Source organism: Micropterus salmoides, unplaced genomic scaffold (assembly GCF_014851395.1).
Source record: "Micropterus salmoides isolate LMB-PRFRI ecotype aquatic unplaced genomic scaffold, ASM1485139v1 Ms_hic_scaffold_16, whole genome shotgun sequence".
Lineage (NCBI taxonomy): Eukaryota > Metazoa > Chordata > Actinopteri > Centrarchiformes > Centrarchidae > Micropterus > Micropterus salmoides.
In genome coordinates, this window is record NW_024040707.1 from 27,547,974 (window position 1) to 27,569,768 (window position 21,795).

Consider the following 21,795-nt stretch of genomic DNA (forward strand, 5'->3'; position numbering starts at 1 on the left):
GGGCTGTGTCTCAAGGGGTCATCTTCTCTGCTATTGGTGGACCAGTCAGACAGGAGAGCTCCTACTCTGCCTGCAGACATCAACGATCTTGCCCCTCACACAGTCAGATGGCTTCCTTCAGTGCACTGAGGTGTTAACAACTCTGAAGACAATACTACCAGCAATGTCTTCCTTCTCTTTCATGTAGACGCTCCAACAGACAGTGCTATCAGTTTGCTGCATGCAGGACACAGAACTGCGGTATAGAGAGAAGCACACGGTCAGCTGGCTGCAGCTAAATCTGGAGTGCACTCGTATCAATTCTGTATGGTAAATTCAGTTTTAACGGAGCAGCGACAGGCAGAGTTAGAGACTTTTTCTGTCCGTTTCTCTCTTTACAAAGACGCATGTTGCAGTCAGAGTCTTCTCTGAGATGCGAGCACGACATACAACCAATTTATCAAATTACACATCGGATATACAGTATGAAAATAAGATGATGGATTACTAACACAGGAAGTATAAACCTGTTACATGTGTCTATTAAAAGCAAAGTAACACAAAAATGTCAGGGAAATTACTTTACTTAGATTTAAGTACTGCAGTTGTACATTTGAAATACCTTCCTACCTTTCTGATAGGAAGCCTTTTCAGGTGGTATAAAACATTTCTTCTTATATTCTGATTTGAGTTGTGGACAACTATGACCACATGAATTAAAAAATTAAACATTCACTGCCCAAGTCAGCTATCACAAGTCTTGTTCATCAGACTACATGCTGTACAGTATTTGGGACAGATTTTGTCCCAGGATTATATGCATTTCTTCTTCTTCGTGCATGATTTAGAATAATAAGGTGAAAATGGGTCTGTTCTGAGTTCATCCTGCACTGCAGCAGCTAAAAACCATTTAATCCCAAAAACGCTTTCTTTTAGGCAGGCTGGAGAGAAACAACTCACCTTTCTCAGTTGTACAGTAATGTCACATGTGTATGAAGGTGGATCAAACCAGCTAATCTTAAATGTCAAAGTAGAGAGGAGCCTAGTAGGCCTATTTATTTTCATCATTAACAATATGAATAAGCTATGCAGACAGTTGTAAAGAAAGAACATCTTTTTCTTCTGTTCTCTACTTGTTATAGTTACACAGTATTAGGGTGGGCTGTATTAAAAGTATCCACAGTTCTCACATGCTCTAACACAGTAACGATGAAATGTGTGCTGTTCTCACATTCTTCCTCTGTATCTACACATAAACACAAGGCAGGGAATATAAAAGGAATTTATTTTATTGTTTGGGTACATTATTGTTCAGTGTACATGCTCACATCTGAAACAAACTTTACGTGCTTGATAACTCTCCCACCCCGCAGACATCTACACGCCAATACCGATTTATATTCATAGCGGCAAGTGCTATGTAGCTCCACATAGGGGACACAGGAAGTGACATATAACACCTTCATGCGGCGTCGGAACCGCGTAGGAAATTCACAGCCGCACCGGCAAGCTCCAGAATGTGCAACTCGGCGGCGCACGCGCGGACGCTACAAGTGCGAGGGCCCGCCAATGCTGCTTGCAGCTTAATTTTATTTATTTTTTTCTGCAAAGTAGCCCAATGACATGGCCTAAACATACTCGAAAACTCACCAAAATTTGCAAACATGTCAGAACCGGTGAAAATTTCGTATTCTACAAGTTTCGCACATGGGCGTGGCAAAATGACTCGCTAGCGCCACCTAGAAAATTGGAAATGATTAGCCCCTCGTTCACGTTCAACCTACATGTACGAAATTTTCTCTGGGACATGTATCGTATCAAGACGCACAAAAAAGCCTCAAGAACCCATAGCCTAAAGTCAACAGGAAGTCGGCCATTTGAATTTTATGGCCATTTTTGGATGATTTACATACTTCGTACTTTAACGAACTCCTCCTAGGGATTTAGTCGATCGACGTCAAATTTCTGCTGTGCCTTCTAAAGGCATTGACGATGAAAAGTTGTGCTATTTGCGCGTTTTCGTCAATGGGCGTGTCCGTGGCGTCGATGATTCGCAATGAAACAGGAAGTTGTTGTAACTTCAGTGTACATGCTCACATCCGGACCAAACTGTACATGTAGGATAGAGTCCCGCCCTGAACACATACATGCCGACATTCACCCACAGTCATAGCGCCACCTGGCAACAGAAAGTGACCTTTAACGAAGCAGCCCCCGCCGCACGTTTCACCTACGTGCACGAATTTTCTGTGGTACGTGTATCTTGTCCAGACGCACAAAAAAGTCTCTTGGAGCCATAGCCTAAACCCAACAGGAAGTCGGCCATTTTAATTTTACGTCAAATTTTGATGATTTACACACTTCGTACTTTAACGAACTCCTCCTAGGGATTTAGTCCGACCGACCTCAAATTTGTGCTGTGCCTTCTAAAGGCATTGAAGATGAAAGTTGTGCTATTTGCAAGTTTTCGTCAATGGCGTGTCCGTGGCGTGGCGTCAAAGATCAGCTCTTCGCCATGACACGGAAGTTGTCGTAACTTCAGTGTACATGCTCACATCTGGACCAAACTGTACATGTAGGATGAGAGTCCCGCCCTGAACACATGTACATGCTGACATTCACCCACAGTCATAGCGCCACCTGCTGGCAACAGGAAGTGAATTTTAACGAAGCAGCCCCCGCCGCACGTTTTACCTACGTGCACGAATTTTCTGTGGTACGTGTATCTTGTCCAGACGCACAAAAAAGTCTCTTGGAGCCATAGCCTAAACCCAACAGGAAGTCGGCCATTTTGAATTTTACGTCAAATTTTGGATGATTTACACACTTCGTACTTTAACGAACTCCTCCTAGGGATTTAGTCCGACCGACCTCAAATTTGTGCTGTGCCTTCTAAAGGCATTGAAGATGAAAAGTTGTGCTATTGCAAGTTTTCGTCAATGGGCGTGTCCGTGGCGTGGCGTCAAAGATCAACTCTTCGCCATGACACGGAAGTTGTCGTAACTTCAGTGTACATGCTCACATCTGGACCAAACTGTACATGTAGGATGAGAGTCCCGCCCTGAACACATGTACATGCTGACATTCACAGACAGTCATAGCGCCACCTGCTGGCAACAGGAAGTGACTTTTAACGAAGCAGCCCCCGCCGCACGTTTTACCTACGTGCACGAATTTTCTGTGGTACGTGTATCTTGTCCAGACGCACAAAAAAGCCTCTTGGAGCGATGCCCTAAAATCAACAGGAAGTAGGCCATTTTGAATTTTACGTCAAATTTTGGATGATTTACACACTTCGTACTTTAACGAACTCCTCCTAGGGATTTAGTCCGACCGACTTCAAATTTGTGCTGTGCCTTCTAAAGGCATTGAAGATGAAAAGTTGTGCTATTTGCGAGTTTTCGTCAATGGGTGTGTCCGTGCGTGGCGTCAGAGATCAAGTCTTCGCCATGACACAGGAAGTTGTTGTAACTTCAGTGTACATGCTCACATCTGAACCAAACTTTACGTGCTTGATAACTCTCCACCCCGTTATGGAGGACCGATCCTGACACAGTCAGAAATAAATACAGAATAAATAAATGCTCAATAAATAAATAAGCATCCAATTAAATACACAAAAAAATAAAGTAAATAAATAAATGTTGGTAGTAATTAAATTATACAAGGAGACATAAATGTATATATTTTAATTAGTGCCTTTACTATTCACCTTTTTATAATTACCTTATTTGTTTATTCAACTTTATTTATTACAAATTTTTTAATGTATATTTTATGTGTGTTTTAATATTTTTGTCTGTTTTATTCTTCCTTTGTATTTATTTACCTTATTTATTTTCACCCATGGTATTTATTTCTGCCTGTCTTTTTAAATTTTTGTATGCATTTCTGCCTCATTATGCAAATGAGGAGGGGCTGTGTCTCAAGGGTCATCTTCTCTGCTATTGGTGGACCAGTCAGACAGGAGAGCTCCTACTCTGCCTGCAGACATAAACGATCTTGCCCCTCACACAGTCAGATGGCTTCCTTCAGTGCGCTGAGGTTTAACAACTCTGAAGACAATACTACCAGCAATGTCTTCCTTCTCTTTTCACGTAGACGCTCCGACAGACGGTGCTTTCAGTTTGCTGCATGCATGGACACAGAACTGCGGTATAGGGAGAAGCACACGGTCAGCTAGCTGCAGCTAAATCTGGAGTGCACTCGTATTCAATTCTGTATGGTAAATTCAGTTTTAACGGAGCAGAGCGAGCTGACAGGCAGAGTTAGAGACTTTTTTGTCCGTTTCTCTCTTTACAAAGACGCATGTTGCAGTCAGAGTCTTCTCTGAAGAGGGCAATGAAGTGTCAGTTGTACCCGATGCGAGCACCACAACACAATTTATCAAATTACACAACGGATATACAGTATGAAAATAAGATTGATTGGATTATACTCACAGGAAGTATAAAACCTGTTACATGCGTAACACAGTAATGTCAGGGAAATTACTTTACTTAGAATTAAGTACTGCAGTTGTACATTTGAAATACCTTCCTAACTTTCTGATAGGAAGCCTTCTTGAGGTGGTATAAAACATTTCTTCTTATATTCTGATTTGAGTTGTGGACAACTATGACCACATGAATTAAAAAAATTAAACATTTCACTGCCCAAGTCAGCTATAACACAAGTCTTGTTCATCAGACTACATGCTGTGGACAGATTTTGTCCCAGGATTTATTATGCATTTCTTCTTCTTCGTTGCATGATTTAGAATAATAAGGTGAGAAATGGGTCTGTTCTGAGTTCATCCTGCACTGCAGCAGCTATTAAAGTCCATTTAATACAAAACGCTTTTCTTTTAGGCAGGCTGGAGCAGAAAACAACTCACCTTCTCAAGTTGTACAGTAATGTCACATGTGTATGAAGGTGGATCAAACCAGCTAATCTTAAATGTCAAAGTAGAGAGGAGCCTAGTAGGCCTATTTATTTTCATTCATTACACAATATGAATAAGCTATGCAGACAGTTGTAAAGAAAGAACATCTTTTTCTTCTGTTCTCTACTTGTTATAGTTACACAGTATTAGGGGTGTGGGCTGTATTAAATATCCACTGTTCTCACATGCTCTAACACACAGTAACGATGAAATGTGTGCTGTTCTCACATTCTTCCTCTGTATGTACACATAAACAACAAGGCAGGGAAATATAAAAGGAATTTATTTTATTGTTTGGGTACATTATTGTTCAGTGTACATGCTCACATCTGAAACAAACTTTACGTGCTTGATAACTCTCCCACCACGCAGACATCTACACGTCAATACCGATTTATATTCATAGCGGCAAGTGCTATGTAGCTCCACACAGGGGACACAGGAAGTGACATATAACACCTTCATGCGGCGTCATAACCGCGTAGCAAATTCACAGCCGCACCGGCAGAGCTCCAGAATATGCAACTCGGCCGGCTCACACGCGGACGCGCTTATAAGTGCGAGGGCCCGCCCAACGCTGCTTGCAGCTTTAATTGAAATTATTCTCTGATACAGAACTGGAGAATGGCTGTGGTCTCAATTATCTTTTTAAACCTGTTAGCTCAGGATCACAAGGCTTTAGACTCACTGTACATTTTTAGGAGATTTGATAGCTGTGAAATCTCAAAAATAGATTTAAAAAGCACGAAGTACTAGTAGCAGCCACCCCCAAAAATGCCATTGTAGCTGTCAGCGGTCAAAATCTAACAGGTCATCAAAGATTTCTATACTTTTTTGGCGGGGAGTCAACTCTGCCTCCCCACTGATACTCTTTCTAATCTGGAAATAGCAATTACAACATTTCCTCTTTAACATGATAGCACATGTTCTCTATAGAGATCTGCACAGTGTCGAGCCTGTATTCTTCGACTTTAAAAGTAGACATCCGTCAAGCAGATTTTCTGTTAGGCTTAGTAATTTTGGTGTGAGTAACTGAAAGGTTTGCAGTCCCTCGCTGGCTTTCTGTGGCCATTGAGTTCACCCAATGTTGTCCCCATTGGCATTCACTTTGCGTCCCCTGCACTCCTCTGGGTTCCAGCAGTGACCTAACATCTACGTGCAAATTATCCAACTGTTGACCAGGTCTGGCAGGACAACAAGCCACCCTGTCCTCCCATCTCTAGTTTACGACCAGTCCTCCACCCATCCCCCTCCACTCAGCCCTCCTTCTGACTTTAAACAGCTTTTATCAGTGAGAGCAAATTGTTAGGTTTTTCTTCTGAGTTCCTCCGCCTTCTGAAGCCAGAGCCGCACAGGTGGCATGGGGTGGCCTGTGTTTGCATGTTTGTGCAAGCTTGCTCAGCGCCTGTACCCTTTGTTTTGGCTGCCTCCTATGTTTACCTGGGAAACATTTCCAGTCTGGATTGAGATGTGACAGGCTGTGCTTCATTCCACAGCTTGCCTTTTCTCCTGACTGTCACATCGGCACTGTGGACACATATTACCTAGATTCTAAAAATGTTATGCATCCTTGATTTTTGCTGTGAATGTCTAAAACCAGGCTAACAGAGATGGATATGATACAGATCTGTTACTGTTACATGGCAGCTTATCTTTTAATTAAAAGTACAGAAGGTTCAGGGTAGGTACTTGGTTGCTGCAGTAAACTTTGTGTTTACTGTGCCGACCCATTACAGATAGCTGTCTTCTTCCTCAGGACACACAAAGCATGACCAAAACTCACAACTCTTATATACTGTATGTTGTGGCTAGGCAGCCTAAATCAGACAGTTTCAACTATGTGTGTGTGTGTGTGTGTGTGTGTGTGTGTGAGTGGAGAAAGAAAACGATATACTAGATATACCAGACATGTAAGCATCAGCGTGTGCCAGTGAAGGTGGTGAAGTAGGTGTGATGCTTAAAATAATTCCTCATACTTAGATTTTACAATCTAATGTTCCTTTCCAAATATGAATGAATCCCACCAATACGTGCAAAAAATGGCATATACCATCACCGTGCCTTCGGTTTGGTGGTAGTAGCCGCACTCAATAGATTATATCTTTTAATTCATTTAATACACTCGAGAAACTTGGTTAATGACTGAATCCCTAAATTCACAGCTAAAACTTTTACTGGCATCTTCCCCTTTTTAGCTTATGTGACCAGCCTGTTTGACAGCTCTACAGAGGTTTTCCTCTTTCCTTCGCTGTTACCTGGGTGACCTGCTCCAAAACGGGAGCCAGAGTGGAAAAAAAGTGGTGATTGAATTTCAGTAATTAAAATGAGAAGTGGGCGGTAGGCAGAGACAACAGAGAATAATGGGAAGCTGTCCCTGAACTTCTTGAGTTAGGGATGGGGGGCCTTTGCACACATTTTACCTCTGGATGTTAATGCTCTCCAGTGGGATTTCTCCTCTGGAACTGAGATTATGTCCGAAAATGGGCTCTTTTTACGTCACGATGTGCATTTTCCTCCAAGAACTTTCTCTACAATGTTGCTGTTTTGCACTTGAAACTAGACTGCAAATATTGCTTCATAAAACTTTGACATCGTCCTTTATAAAACAAGCGCTGAATATTTTCTGTGGCCTGCCTTGTTTCCCCAGCATACTGTAGGTAAGGCAAGGCAAGTTTTATTGTATGTCACCTACACACAAAGTTATTTAAACTGCCTACATAAGGCAAAGACATGCATTAGAATCAACATCTGTGTTGAGTGTTGACTGTTTTGTCATCAGATTTCATATTTGTTCCGTATAAGCCTGCATGTGAATTTTACAAATAGTCAAATGTTCAGCATTAGTTTCAATTTGAGTCAGACTTTGAATTATATTTATTTTGATTATATGGTTGCATTGATACAATCTGAGAGTCTGATAATCTGACTTTGTCATCCACATGTGCATAGGTATAAAGAATAGAAACCCGGTTATGCAATCTCGTGACCAAGACATTGGCTTTCTCCAGGAGATTTGTAGCTGGGGAAATCTGTTTTCCCTAATTCCCTACTCCGATTATGGAAACTTGGTTTCTAATATGCATGACAGTTATCATATGAGGTTACTGCAGAGACCTGCTTACTTAAGTGTGTCAACGTATGGTAATCCGCTCAGGTTTATGATCACTAGTTGCCCATGGGTCTGGTGGTTTCTAAGTGTGTAGAAGAGTTTTTTCCCCTTTTCTGTTGTTTATCATTTTAAATTAAATCATACTTGGAGTACCAAATAAGTGTCATGTCAACAACAAAAAAGTCTTTATTTTTTAAATGAATGTACAAGGTTGATTAATTTGTCACAAAACAGCAGGGTGTAGAGTGAAACTGAGTTTGTAAACTCCCTTCTGCTACGTAGCAGACAATATACATATAAAAGCAATTCTAAAAATGGTGAACAGAAATAAACCATAATCAAAGGAGCAGTGCTAAGGATGAATGTGAGTGTAAGAGTCTGATAGCTTGGGGGGGAAAGCTGCTCTGCAGTCTGGTGGTGTGGCAGCAGAAACTTCTATCTCTCTTCCCAGAATGCAGCAGGGTGAACAGGCTGTGGCTGGTTGGGTACTGTCCTTTAGTATCCTTTGGGCTCTGCGTAGGCACCTCACCTCACCGACATCACTGATGCTCTGGAGATGGGTACCAATGATCTTCTGAGCAGTTTTAATCCCCCGCTGCAGAGCCTCTGGTCCTGGGCCGTGCACATCCCATGTTAGTGATGTTTCCAGTAAGGATGCTCCTCTGTAAAAGCTGACAAGACGTTGGCGTGGGAATTTGACCTGAAAAATATAGTGGTTTCTGAGCTTTCTTCACCAGCCTGGAGATGTGAGACGACCATGTGAGGTTCTCTGTGCTGCTGATTCCCAGGAACCTGAAACTGTTCACCTGCTCCACCTCAGCTCCACTGATGTAGACAGGAGTGTGTGTCTTTATCTCCTTCTTCCTGAAATCAACGATCAGCTCCTTGGTTTTGCAGACATTGAGCAGGAGATTGTTCTCTGAGCACCACTCTGCGAGATTTTGTATGTGAGTAAGTCCAATATCCAGTCCCAGAGTCCTGAGTTTGCCGATCAGGGGGTGATTGTGTAGAATGCTGAGCTGAAATCCACAAACATCATTCTGATGCTCTGTGGATCTGTTGGTTGTGTCTCTTTTCAATGCTGAAGCTGTCTAATGGTATATGTTGGAACAGTAACATCCAGTCAGTCAAATGTTTGCTCAATATTCACATGTTACTAGAAACCCAGTTTTTCTCTGTCAGTTCTGTACAGCAGCTTTGGAGCACAGTGCATCAGCGGTTCGAGAGCTGGCAGTGCGCATCATCTTATCCATGTACCAGCAGTATAGAGCTGCTGTTCTCAGCTACCTTCCACACAATGATGCCGCCGCACGGAAGAACTTCCTCTACAAATCCCTCTTCGATGGCTTTGCCAAGATTGACGGAAAGCTGGTGGAGACTCGTGTAAGAAGTGTTTGTTTTTACTTCAATGCAAACGAATCTCTCGTTGATACTTAACATCTTCACTTCAAGAAGAAAAATTTGAATAACTAAAATCGTATTTCTATATATATAAATATAAATTTTCTGACATTTGGATGGGTTTCACTGTGTTAAAATAATTTGCATCAAACTCCCAGGCAGAGGGTGTGTTCACACTGTTCATTTCAACAGATTGTAATCAACAAGGAGCAGCTGGTAGGTGGACGGTGAAACTGTCAGACGTGGCAGATGGGAGCACTCTCTCAAGCTGAAAAGAGTTCAGCTTCTTAGAGGAGACTACATGACACCGTGTCTTTCTATTTTTTTAAGCTGACAGTAACGAGGAAGAGGAGGCAGTGTTTCATGTTGCATAGACAGTAAACTACCTCTGCCATTTCGTTTAACAGAGCCATTACAGGCAGTCTTGTCTCTTTGTTACTGCATGTGGCTAAACAGAACCATGCATGCATCTATTGACTTTTTTTAATGTTTTGTATTAGTGTTCCCAGTCAGTAAGCCAGCTTGTGTTCCAACTGTTTTAACATAAAGTTTGTGACTCACCCAGTGACCAAGCTTAATTTCTTACAGGTATTATTAGAGACCTAGTCTTCCCATTACGTAATGGCCATTCTGTTGAGGAGTGCTCAACTGCTAAAATGTCTGATCATGTGCTCATCTTGTCACTGCAGTCCAAAGAGTCTGCAGAGCTTTAAGCCGTTCAACTTCAAATGAAGAAAATGAAAGTTAGCGAGGTGATGTTGAAATTATATTAACAGGAGAAAGACAGGAGAAAAGAAGCAAACAGAGGACAATTTAAAACTGAGAGGCTGATGGTGTGTCACTTTTCACCCAGACTGTGAAGAAGGGTCAGCAGGATGGGCAAAAAGAGAAGGAGGAGATCCACTCCCTTCAGGAGCAGCTGGCTGCCTTGAAGGAGATCACAGTAGGTGGAACAGTCATCAGACTGCAATTACATCACTTCTTGTAATGGTTACTAATTTGTATTTATGACTCCACACAGACTTGGTAGAATTTTTTCTCTCTAGGTGGTCAGAAATTCAGTTCATCTATCTGAAATTGCTGTTAAGGCTTTCCTTGTGTGATAGAATTTGTTTTTGGAACTGTGCTTATGAATCTATTCACACTTCTCTGCTTGCTTGTGAAGGAGAGAGGACATGAAAGCATCGAAGGACCAATGCCCAAGAAAGAAGCTGCCAAAGTTGAGAAACAGTCCCAAAAAGCTGGCAAAGCAAGTACGTACACATGTTTGAATATAAAGAAGACAAAAGCACATCAATTCCTACTTAACATAAAGCTGTTCTTTAATAAAGTAAAACATCCTTATATACTGCACACCTCCAGGGCTGTATTGCTTTGAAGCACAAAACAGCAATATGGGGCTGACGTAGTCTTTTGAGACGTGCAAATACTTGCACTAATGCCTTCAAATGTGATCCGTCCACATGCAAGTGGAAATTTTAAGGTAGTTCAAAGGGCTTCAATTGTGACATGTGACTTGTAAACCCATGGTAGTTACTTTTGTCCTAATTTTTCTTTTGTTTCTTCAGCATGGCACTAAAATGTAAAAAAGCAAAAATCATTGACCATTTTCAAAGATCATAGGGAGCCTTTCATTGTCTACTTTTGTTGTCAGTTGCCCAGCAACAGTGCAGTCATGAGTTTAACCACTTTATCTCCAAGGATGGTACCTTTCTTTGTATGTCAATAACAGAATCAACTCAACTTGAATGCATTATATCAACATCTCAGGCATGACACTGATGCTGCCAGCCATCTCTACCGTCAACCTATTGAAATAGAGTGCAGGCACACCACCCAGCTATGAAAGCATACATTTACAAAGCTCTATTAACAAAATAATGCACCCTACATGTTTGCCCAAAGTCTTTACATCCTGTTTAACATCTGTACAGTCTTTCTATTATAAAGTGCTGAATCCCATTGGGTCGATACTTGAAAGGGTGGCGTCCAATTAGTGCAGTTATGACAAGTAACAGATACTTTCTGATTAATTTCCAGCTGTCACTAAAGTGCCCCAGAACAAGGTTACCAACAGTGATGACGTCCAACAATCTGTCAACTATCTGGACAAGTAAGTGGCTCATAATTCAATGGAGAGCTTTAAAAAATCACTAGAATAATTGAAAGATGCAAAAAAAACGACATGTAAATGGAAAATAAGCCTAGTCTCAAACTCACAGGTTTAGTGTTTTTTTTCTTTTCCCAGCATAAGTATTTATTTGGCTTTCATTTAGTGTAATATTTTTATGTCATTAGTGCCGCAGTACTTGCGAATGCTGTAAAGGCATATGATCTGATCTGCAGCCTGATCTGATCTTTCAGCCTGTGTATATTCTGCGGTAAAACGGACGAGTCATTCACAGAGGATGGATTGGACCTTCACTACTGGAAACACTGTCCTATGCTGAGACGCTGCGATGAATGTAGACAGGTAGACTGTTATATTTTCATTGGTATTTTCAGTTCTCTTGAGAGAAGGACCTCAGCCTAGCACCACCTCAGACTTTGTGCACAGCTCTGTTCACAGCATTCTGTTCACAGGTAGTCGAGATAGCCAGCCTCACAGAGCACCTACTGGGTGAATGCGAAAACAGGTCCAAGTTTAGCCAGTGCCCACGCTGCTCAGAGGCCATGGCCACGGAAGATCTGGCTCGCCATGTCCAAGGTCCTGCCTGCAACCGTGAGTTCTTAGTCCCACTCTTTCATACCATTGGACATTTTCTGAAAATGCTTTATATGTGATGAAAACCATCTGATTTTTTGTTTGTCATTTTGATTTGTTTGGTTTAGTTTATACAGGTGTATTTTCTTTGACATGCAACAAAGTTACCATGCCGGAATTGTAAACATTACACATTTTTGTTGCTCCAGTTTGTTGGATTATGAAATGAAACAAAGACTGTAAGTGCGACATAGCTGTAATATTATAGTGTTTACACCCTTGTCATCCTTATACGTAGTTCCCCAATTTTAAGGGATGTAATTCATTTGGACAAGTCAACATCATCTAACAAAAAGCCATCATATTGAATATTTGTTTGTAGATATTTGGCCAGACATGACAGGGTGAAGCTGAAACTTGGTATCTGCTCCAGTGATGCTCTGTAAAGCCTGTACTGCAGCCAGCTGTACATCTGCCTACAATATAATCTACAATAAGAGAAACACATGCTCAGTTTGACTGAGGCCAGGCCATTCAAGGAGATTCTGCTGTTGGGCTTAAAAAACGATTTATTAGTTACTTTGTCTGTATGTTAGACTGTTAAGAGTTAAGATCCTTGTCCAGCTGTGTTGTCCTAAAATTGGGGGATTAAGTAAGGCCAGTACACACAGAAGTATAGAAGTTTAGTGAAGTGATGATTCGTGGGGTTAGTTAGCGAGCTAACAGGTAAAAAATTAGCTGACTTGCTAACAGGAAGTTGGCTCAGTTGCTAAGCTGACAAAGGTTAACACCATTTAAAAAAGAAACGTATCAGACATTGACAGCTGAAATATGGCAGTTATAAATGCTTGTGTGACCAGGCCTTTACCAGTTCACTGTTACTGTACCTCCTAACTTGAAGAAAGAGGCTTACTGTATCACGGCTTACACTACGTGTCTACCACCAGTCACATGCCTACCCTTGCTGATTATGAGTTAACTTAAAGTAATTATGAGTTAGGATAGACTGTGTTTATCCCGATGTTCACATGCCTCAAAAGTGTATTGTATTTCAAACTGTTCTCCTTCAGTGGTGTAATTTGCTAATTTTCTCTGGAGTTTTTGGGGGGCTTTTTCTGTAATTGTATAACAGGTGGCTTAAAGGTGTTGCGTTTCCGTTTCAGCCCCCGTCTCGGGTAAAGACTCCAACCACTGTCCTTTGTGTCACAACAACTTCATGCCTGGAGAGGAGGTGAGAGTCCGTGCATGCAAATTACAAGAGAGAGAGAGAGCCAACAGTAAAGTTGTCACTCCCATCTCTGTGACTATGTGTCCTTGTAAAGCAATGGCTAGAAAGCAAATCATGAGCTGATGTACAGCATTGCACAGCTTTTGTGATATGCTATATTGCCAGTTGTTTCTTTGCAAAATAAAAAACAGAAAAACCTAGGTCACTTGGACAGAGCTGCTTCCTAAACAATCACAAATTGAAACTTATGAGAAGAAGAAAAAAAATAAGCTAAATGTGGTAAATCTAGCTTCATTTGAGGTTTTCAAAGAACTTGAGCTTTTCTATGTTCCCTCTTTTAATTAAACACAGAAACTCTAAAAGCATCTAAAATTAGGCTTGAGGAGCAAACAGGTGTTCAAGTAAAACACCGCTGTTGTTGTTTAAAGACTTCAAAGCAGGGGGAGCCTTTGTCCTTAATAGGCTGTTTCAATTTTCATAAGATACAGTACCATCACATTCTTCACATTCCTATTACGCTAGTTTAAGATGTAGTGAAGACAGAAATGAGCTGTTTATAGATAAAACTTTGATATATATATTTGCATTTACATTCCCTAAATCTTTTTTTGTAGTCAGGGTGGTTTAGGATAATGCTGTTATTTATAAACATGGGACTGAAGTTAATAATTCAGGTTATCTTTAATTCCAGCAGTAGTGGAGTTCTTGTTGAGGTGGCTTGGTGCTGTGAGCACCATTGTGTGGGCAATGGTTCATCTGTAACTAGAAAGATTTACAGTTTTACTGGTACTAGTAAATATTAGCTAGAACAGTTAGAAGTTATCAATGAGGATATGTCATGAAAGTAGGTTATACAAAAATATTAGCATACATTAAATATAATCTCAACTATGGATATTATATAAATAATCACAGGGTAGTAAACTGTCAACTTTTTGTGTGATAGAGAACTTTTCAAAAGACATGCAGTGTAAAAGATTCTCCGCCCCACTAAAAGATGTAGGAACAGTGTCTCCTTCCATTTGTCTTCTGTTACGTTTCTGTCATTGTGGAGTCTAATGAATCATGCAACTCGTCTTTCAAGAAGGCACAATGGTATGCGGAAGGTGCACAAACACCCACTTCCGACTCTGGGAAGCCGGACAGTCAATTACAACACTGTACAAGACAAGAGTACCTCCATTTGGATTGCTGCTTGATAGGTTGATAGAGGTAGTTTATAACTTATTCTATTTAACCCTTACCTTTAAGAACAGAAATGGCCTTGGAATGATTAATTTACACATTAGAAGTTTGATGGTGGTGTCATCTGCGAACTTCACAACAGAGTTCTCTCCATGTCGGAGATGCAGTCGTGGGTTTACAGCGTGAACAGGAGGGGGCTGAGCACACAGACCTGGGGGGCTCCGGTGTTGAGCACTAGAGTGGAGGAGGTGAGTCCTCCAATCCGAACTGACTGGGGTGTGAGGAAGTCCAGTATCCAGGTGCAGAGTGTTGTATTTAAACCCAGAGTGCTGAGTTTGCTGATCAGCTTCATGGGGAGATTGTGTTGAACACTGAGCTGAAATCCACAGACAGCATTCTGATGTACAGTAGGTACTGTTTTTCTCAGGCTGAGTGGAGGGCAGTGGAGATGGCATCCTCTGTGGATCTGAAAGCAAACTGGTGAGGGTCCAGGAAAGGCTTGTGATTGGTTATAGAATTATTTGTTTAAGAGACATCATTATGTGAGGTTGGGGATTGTCCACTCTGAGTTCTTGTCTGTAACAAAACAAAACAAAATTTTGTTTAGCCACTCTCTTTTGCCCACTTTTCCCAAACCAACTATAATGATTTGACTTTGGCTGTAAACAATTTCAAGGAGTAATGTATTTTTTATGTTAATGCAAGTCGTGGCAGCAGTTGGTTTGGAATAAATATAAAAGCCAGAAGAACTACATGAAACTATTTTCAAACTATTAAGTAAAGCTTTGAACAACCTATTAGTGATCAAGAATCATTATCGGTATACAACACATGGTTGGACAACAAAGTGAAAGTGAAAGTTTGCAGTCCCTTCATGCTCCACACCTAGAACATAATGTAAAACACTTAACAGGTACATGGACACCAACCAATATACACACCACAACCAAACAAGACAGGTAAACATGCAGAAACAAGAATCACAGAACAGACTGACCAAAATCAAATAAACAAAACAGGCAGAGATAAACTAACTAACGCTAAAGAACCTGAGTTGTAACTCAATTTCTGCTGTGATTCAAAATCTGATTCACAACATGCAGTCTCTCACCCCACACACCCTTAAAAATTAATAAAGAAAAAACCTCACAAAGTTTCACTCTCACTGCCAGAGCTCTGAGCGTAGACCCAATGAAAGACTACAGTGTTAGTGGGAGGGAGGGCAGCCATTCGGGCCCTGACTGGGCCTTCAGTCACCCATGGTTGTCCCGATTGAGAAAGTACCTTTGAGATAAACGGACTCACTGAGCTACTTTTGTCCCTGTTCCAGGCCTGGAAGGCTCACCTCATGGGAAGGGAGGGCTGTAAACAAAACTCACGCAGGACTGTGGTGTCCCAGAGAACCCAGCCAGCACAAGGTAAAGCATTCATACACCCTCTGCTTACACCTTACCTCCCCAACGCTCAGTGTTGGAGCTACACAAAGTGCCCATGCTTGTTGGTAAAATTTCATGTTGCAGCTTTTCCACTATGGTTTCCTGACTCACAGCATGAGGCACATGAAAATAGTGGCGGATTTAATTTGCAGCTTATACATTTTGAGTGATATTTCACAATCATATTAACGGTTGCAGGTAGATTGTTAATGATTGAAACACCCAGTTACAGCTACATCATATCACAAAACACTACTTTTTGTACAGTTCTATGAGTGTGGATGTCCATTGTTTTGTTGAGTGACATGTCACATTACTTACTAATAACTAACTGATCACCATCTTGATGTGACTGTTGGGCTAGAGGACCGCTGCTGAATATATTAAAGTTATAATCCATCAGGCTCATTATATCACACCCCATTTTTATTTAAATTGTGTACCCATGCATGTGTACCGATAGATCACAGGAAACGATGCACGCACATACTGGACATGATGCAAAAGACAAAAGCCGATGAGTTGAGTTTTTTCTGTTGCCAACATTGCTGACTGTCCCTTTATTAAAACAACACGGTTCTGTGATTCCTCTCAGCCCATGTTTTGTTCGCCTGCGCTGTAAACACATTGTTAACCACTCGCTCTTCGTCTGTTGCATTTCTGAAAGTGTAGCAGCTCAAGGAGTGGGGTTTTTTTGGCCGCAGTGGTCTAAAAGTCTGGAAGCTGTGTTATAAAACACACCAGCAGTTATCACCAGTAACACGTGTGTTGCCAAATCAACCAGGACTGAAATCTTAAGGATCATAACTTAAAGCAACTTTGATAACAACAGGTAGGTCCCAGAGGAGGTCAGACGCGCAGGAGGGTAGATCCGCTGACCTTTTACACCAAGGGTGCCACAAGGTGTCATAATGACCCAGCTGATATATAGATTCTAAAAACCTTTCTAATAAGTCACTACTTTGCCTGTGTGCATAGTCAGAATTTAACACTTAAGGAGCAAAAGCTAACCTGTAAATCTGTGTACTTTACAGGGTTTTCCCCAGGAAATAGATTATCAAAGGTGTTAAGCCATATAATATTAATCCCATTTTACGTTTGATAAAGGGAAGGATCTGTGGCCTTTTTTGACATTTTGTTATTCCACTTGTAGGCTGACAGAACTGGATAGCATTAGCATCTATTGAAATTAAGCCTTGTGAAGAGACCCGCAGCATAGACTCAGTGACAATACGTAATGAAATGAGGTGATCTCTCCCAGTATGCACCCACATCATCATGAGCTGCTGACGTCACGAAACCTTTCTGTTTATACTCACTTGGCAGGTAATGCAGGCTGCTTTGTTTAGTGGTAAATAGTATACAAGAACAGAGGGGTGTCTTTGTGTTAAAGGGCTTACAAACGTTTTCTGTAAGGATGTCATTTTGTGTGTGTGTGTGTGTGTGTGTGTGTGTGTGTCCAGGCAGGGCTGTCGGTGGAGCCAAGCTAAAGCAGGCCTTGTCGGTCGGGGCCAGAGCCAGACCCATGGGAAGAGGCAGCCGGATCCCAGCCCTGGCACCCCTGGCCAAAGGACATACACCAGGGAAGCACACTTAGAAACAGTACTGAGAGGAGAGTAAGAAGGAGGTTTGGTTACAAGTAGAAGACTTTTCCTCCCTTGGCAACCCTGCAGCACACGATGTTTCAGTCCTACAGCCACGGACAACCTGAGTGTAGCTTTGCTGTCAGCTTCACGCTTTGCCATCTGTTTACATATTTATTTTTATTTCTTATCTTAAATAAATTATATAAAAGAAATGAAGTAGCACTTTGCCAAAGAGATGATTCTTCACCGCTGAATTTTCAGCACAGTTTGGACTTTAATTTGTTTTCCTTAATGCCTACTGACAATCTTGAGTAGATGGCACAGTTTTATATGCTCACAAGTCGACCTTTTAACTTAACAGAGTTATTCAAATGATATAAACACAAAATGCAGATGAATGTACGCTATACAGTAGAATTTGTATAGCACCTGTTTTATGTTTTTTTTTTCAAGTCTACTTGATTTCTGCTGAATCAACAAACAGTTTAAGGCACTTCAATGGCTTTAAAATGATTTTAGCCACAAAGTCAGAGTTAAGAACTCATAATAATAGCTATAATTTTACTACTTCTATAGTACAGTGTTATGACGATATTGATTGTAATATATCTGTGATTCGTCTACAGCCAAGAACTAACAGAAACAACCTTAAAACAGTATGAGGTGTTTACAAATTGTAATGATAGGAGGGTAAATTCTTAATTAATCTGTGTGAGAACAGTAACTGTTGTATTAGTGGAGAAACAACTAAACAACTTGATTAGAGTTGGTGTATGAGAGAGTATATTTGGTTTCTAAATTACCAATCCACCATGTTGGCTTAAATGTGCTTCTGTATTGAGGACTATTGCAACAGTGGATATTTTATTGTGTTTTTATGTGCATAGAAGTCTGTATTTACTTTGGCATCATTTTTTTTTCTGCAAACGAACCTGTATTTGTTTAAATAAAGCTGCATTAAGTTGAACATTGCAGAAGTGGTTTCACATGACAAAAGGTTTTCGATACTATTTAAACCTAAGAGTTGAAGGTATCTGTGATAAGCAACTCTAACACCCTTTATTTAGCAATCAGATGAAACTGACAAAGTTGTAGAACTTGAGACAGTCACCTTATTCCCAATCTTTCCCGTGCTGTTCCCCAGCTGTTCAAACATCAATATGAATCAAATGCTGCTACATTCATTCTATATATGCAAAGTTGACAAGGGTTTTCCAGTTTTATTTACACTATCAGACATAAATCTACAATATCCCTTTAGTTTCTTTGGTTTTTGCTTCTGCAAAATCATACACAAATGAAGTAACTCTTAAAAATAAAATAAAAGCTGAAATAAAACAATATATTAACTTAAGAAAACCAATTCATTTGATTTTTACAATGTCAGTACCCTTAAAAAATCACTTTCTGTGCTCCGTGCTGTGTTCCATACAGTTCACTTTCACAGTCGCACTGAAATCCTGAAATCAGAAATTGACACAATAATAATAAAATCAGCTGTTTCAGAGGAACACCTGGATGTAACAAGTCAAGTCTTATTCATGCCTGCACAAACGCGCCGAAGCTATTACAACCATGTCTCTGCATCAAAGCTGGTTCTCAGATTTAGTGATGGATCACCAATTTGAAATTGCATCAGTAATCAGAAACCTAGAAACCTTCCTCTGATGCTTGCACACTGTGGAGTCATAGTGGTTTAGGTAGCAGGACTAGTGAAGAGGAAACCCAACCTGTTCAGAATAGCTTGCCTCCTTTTTTAATTTTACACACAGAAAATGGAAATGCAACATCTGGATGTTCTGTGTAGTAACAAAACCATCACTGGGAAATAAATGTTGCTGTTGATATTGATGACTCTGTAAATGGTTGCGTCATTACTGAGTGAAAATGCCCCTACTACGGGAGTCAGTGAAGATCATCATGCATGACCAGTTAAAAACTCAGGTCTTCTGTCTATTCCAACCAGCAGTTCAGCTTTAATGAATTGATTTACTTTCGTTTATATTAATTGACAATTAACAATCATATGGAGGTCCTTTGAGCGCAAACCAGTTCCTCGTTGTGCACCACGCTCCACATCCTGAGCAGCTCCTCCGAGCTCAGTTTGTGCACCACGATGAGGTTTTTATAAAAGCATGGCTCGCTGTTCATGGAGCTCACCCTGCGTCTGGTGATGCCGAAGGTCCTGAAGCCCGGGTGCATCTCTGGGGCCAAGTGAAGCTTCTGTAGGCACATCCCCAAAAACACATCGTCAATCGGGTACAACTCTAGGTCCTCTGAGACCACGAAGAGCCTCCTGGCCAGCTGGGAGGACATGAGAAACCCCCCACCTCCGACATAAGGTGGATATGGCTTATCGTACAGCTCTTTGGGAATGTAGTACTTGCTCTGCCGGTTTCGGATGGGGATCGCCTTGGAGATGGTGTCCCCCACAAACAAATCGGCCTCTTTGCGCTCCTCCACTTTGAAGCCGATGAGCTCCAGCAGATTGTGCGTATTCACAAACACGTCATCGTCTCCCTTGAATATGAACTGTACGCCTGAGCAGTAGATGTCGAACCATTTGAGAAAGTTGACCTCTTTCAGGGTCAGGTTGAAGAAGGTGTCCATGAAGTCCCACTGGAGGATGTCCCCATAGATCAGGTTCTCGTACTCGATCAATTTCTGGAGGTTCTTGGTGTCTTTTCCAGTCGTCGGGCTTCCCAGAAGAAATAAAGTTTTGATCTTCTTCCCATCCACAGTGTGCTCCTTGCCCCAGGTTTTGCGCACCGCCTCCCGCCGGTCATGCTGCTCGATAACGGATTTGACCACCATGAGGAGGTGCACCTTCCCATCCACGCATTTCTCCGGGTGGTTGATGCGCATGGGGAAGTACCTGCAGTGTCTGTGCAGAACAAACTGGTGAAATCGCGGGTCCAAGCGGCGGAACCAGTCCTGGGTCCTCACCGACGCGTCCTCACTGCAGTTGAGAACTTGTGCGTCCCAGGAAGCAGAGGTCCCGTTAGAGACCCGCTGCGCATCCAAGTTGTTGCTAAGTACCGGAGAGTCTGAGCTCCCTAAACTATTTTTCAGTCCCTTCTTGAATGAAAAACACTCGGAGCCGCACCATCCGGCATCCCTCGTATGTTTAACTCCCACTCCCTCCTTCTCTGCAAGTTTCAGCTTGTGGATCATAAGAAAGGAGGCGAATACCAGAGATAGACTCAGCAGGGGCTTCAGCAGACCGATCCGCTTTCTGCGGAAAAAGTGATCCATGGCTCTCACTGCGGCGCCCAGAGACCCTCAGATGCTGGACCATTTGCCTTCATAGTGTTTCACAACTGTGCGCCCGAGTGGAGTCCCCGACACCTGCCCCTGCTCATTTGGACACCAGAGGTGCGTCTTCGGCTGTGTGAGAGCGCTGACACTGAAGTGGCCCCGGGGGCCCTTTTGCCCATGACGGCGCTCAGTGAAGTCACACATCGCCTCTCGGTGCAGGAAAATGATGCCAAATACGCAGCATGTCCCCGGGCTTCTTCTCTGCCCTCTGTCTGCACACAGACTGTAATGGAGACCTGCTGCAGGAGGGTTCTCTCTCTCTCTCTCTCTCTCTCTCTCTCTCTCTCTCTCTCTCTCTCTCTCTCTCTCCCCCAAAGCCCCCCTTCCAAATATCTCCTCCCCCTATATGACACTGATCCGGGACCAGCAGGTTTCCCATTTCTCACATACCAGGTGTCCACCATCTTAAAGCTACAATTTTGTCAATTTTCTTTAGATTCCTTAATTAACAATATTAACAATAGGCCTGTTAGGCGTCCTAGTAAGACATAATAATCAGAAGTAAAATCAGGAATTATTTAGAAAATATTGAAATTGTATTAACCTTTTGTGACACAGGCTACAGTGAGTAGGTAGATGTATTTTGTCACAGTAAAACCGGTTATAGGGTGAAACTGAGTTCGTAACTCTCTTCAGCTAGTACAAACAGTACAGTAACATGTTCTAGGTAAGCACAATTAAACAAACACAGTACAAAGAATAACAGACTATTAACACACACCTACAGAAAAAGTTTCAAAAGTGTTTGAGGAAAACTTTATGCCAAAAGTACATTTTTACATAGGCCTACAAGTAAGAGAAAGATACTAAATATAGCCTATATTTATGTATGTAGAATTTGGACAGGCCAAGAAAAACCATAAATCATAAAATAAATCATATCAAAATATTTTTTTAATTGAAAAGGAAATGATTTAGCTGAATT

The 21,795-nt window shown here is 41.5% G+C and overlaps 2 protein-coding genes across 2 annotated transcripts in view; one reads left to right on the forward strand and one right to left on the reverse strand.

The window, feature by feature from the left end:
- Positions 1-17,768, forward strand: part of cep104 (centrosomal protein 104) — a 60,786-nt gene extending 43,018 nt beyond the window's left edge. The window contains 9 exon segments of the mRNA XM_038723195.1: positions 9,195-9,395; positions 10,267-10,356; positions 10,579-10,666; positions 11,454-11,526; positions 11,778-11,886; positions 11,997-12,135; positions 13,281-13,348; positions 15,861-15,948; positions 17,430-17,768. Coding sequence (XP_038579123.1) covers positions 9,195-9,395; positions 10,267-10,356; positions 10,579-10,666; positions 11,454-11,526; positions 11,778-11,886; positions 11,997-12,135; positions 13,281-13,348; positions 15,861-15,948; positions 17,430-17,563 — 990 coding nt within the window. The 3' untranslated portion in view covers positions 17,564-17,768.
- A 977-nt stretch (positions 17,769-18,745) lies between these two features.
- On the reverse strand, positions 18,746-21,104 carry b3gnt7l (UDP-GlcNAc:betaGal beta-1,3-N-acetylglucosaminyltransferase 7, like). The gene has a single exon (XM_038723198.1). The coding sequence runs from the start codon at positions 20,805-20,807 to the stop codon at positions 19,575-19,577; it is 1,233 nt and encodes a 410-aa protein (XP_038579126.1). The 5' UTR covers positions 20,808-21,104; the 3' UTR covers positions 18,746-19,574.
- Between the last annotated feature and the right edge of the window lie 691 nt (positions 21,105-21,795).

Coding starts and splice junctions, on each gene's coding strand:
- b3gnt7l (XM_038723198.1), bottom strand. CDS start 20,807: ATGGATCACTTTTTCCGCAGAAAGCGGATCGGTCTGCTGAAGCCCCTG.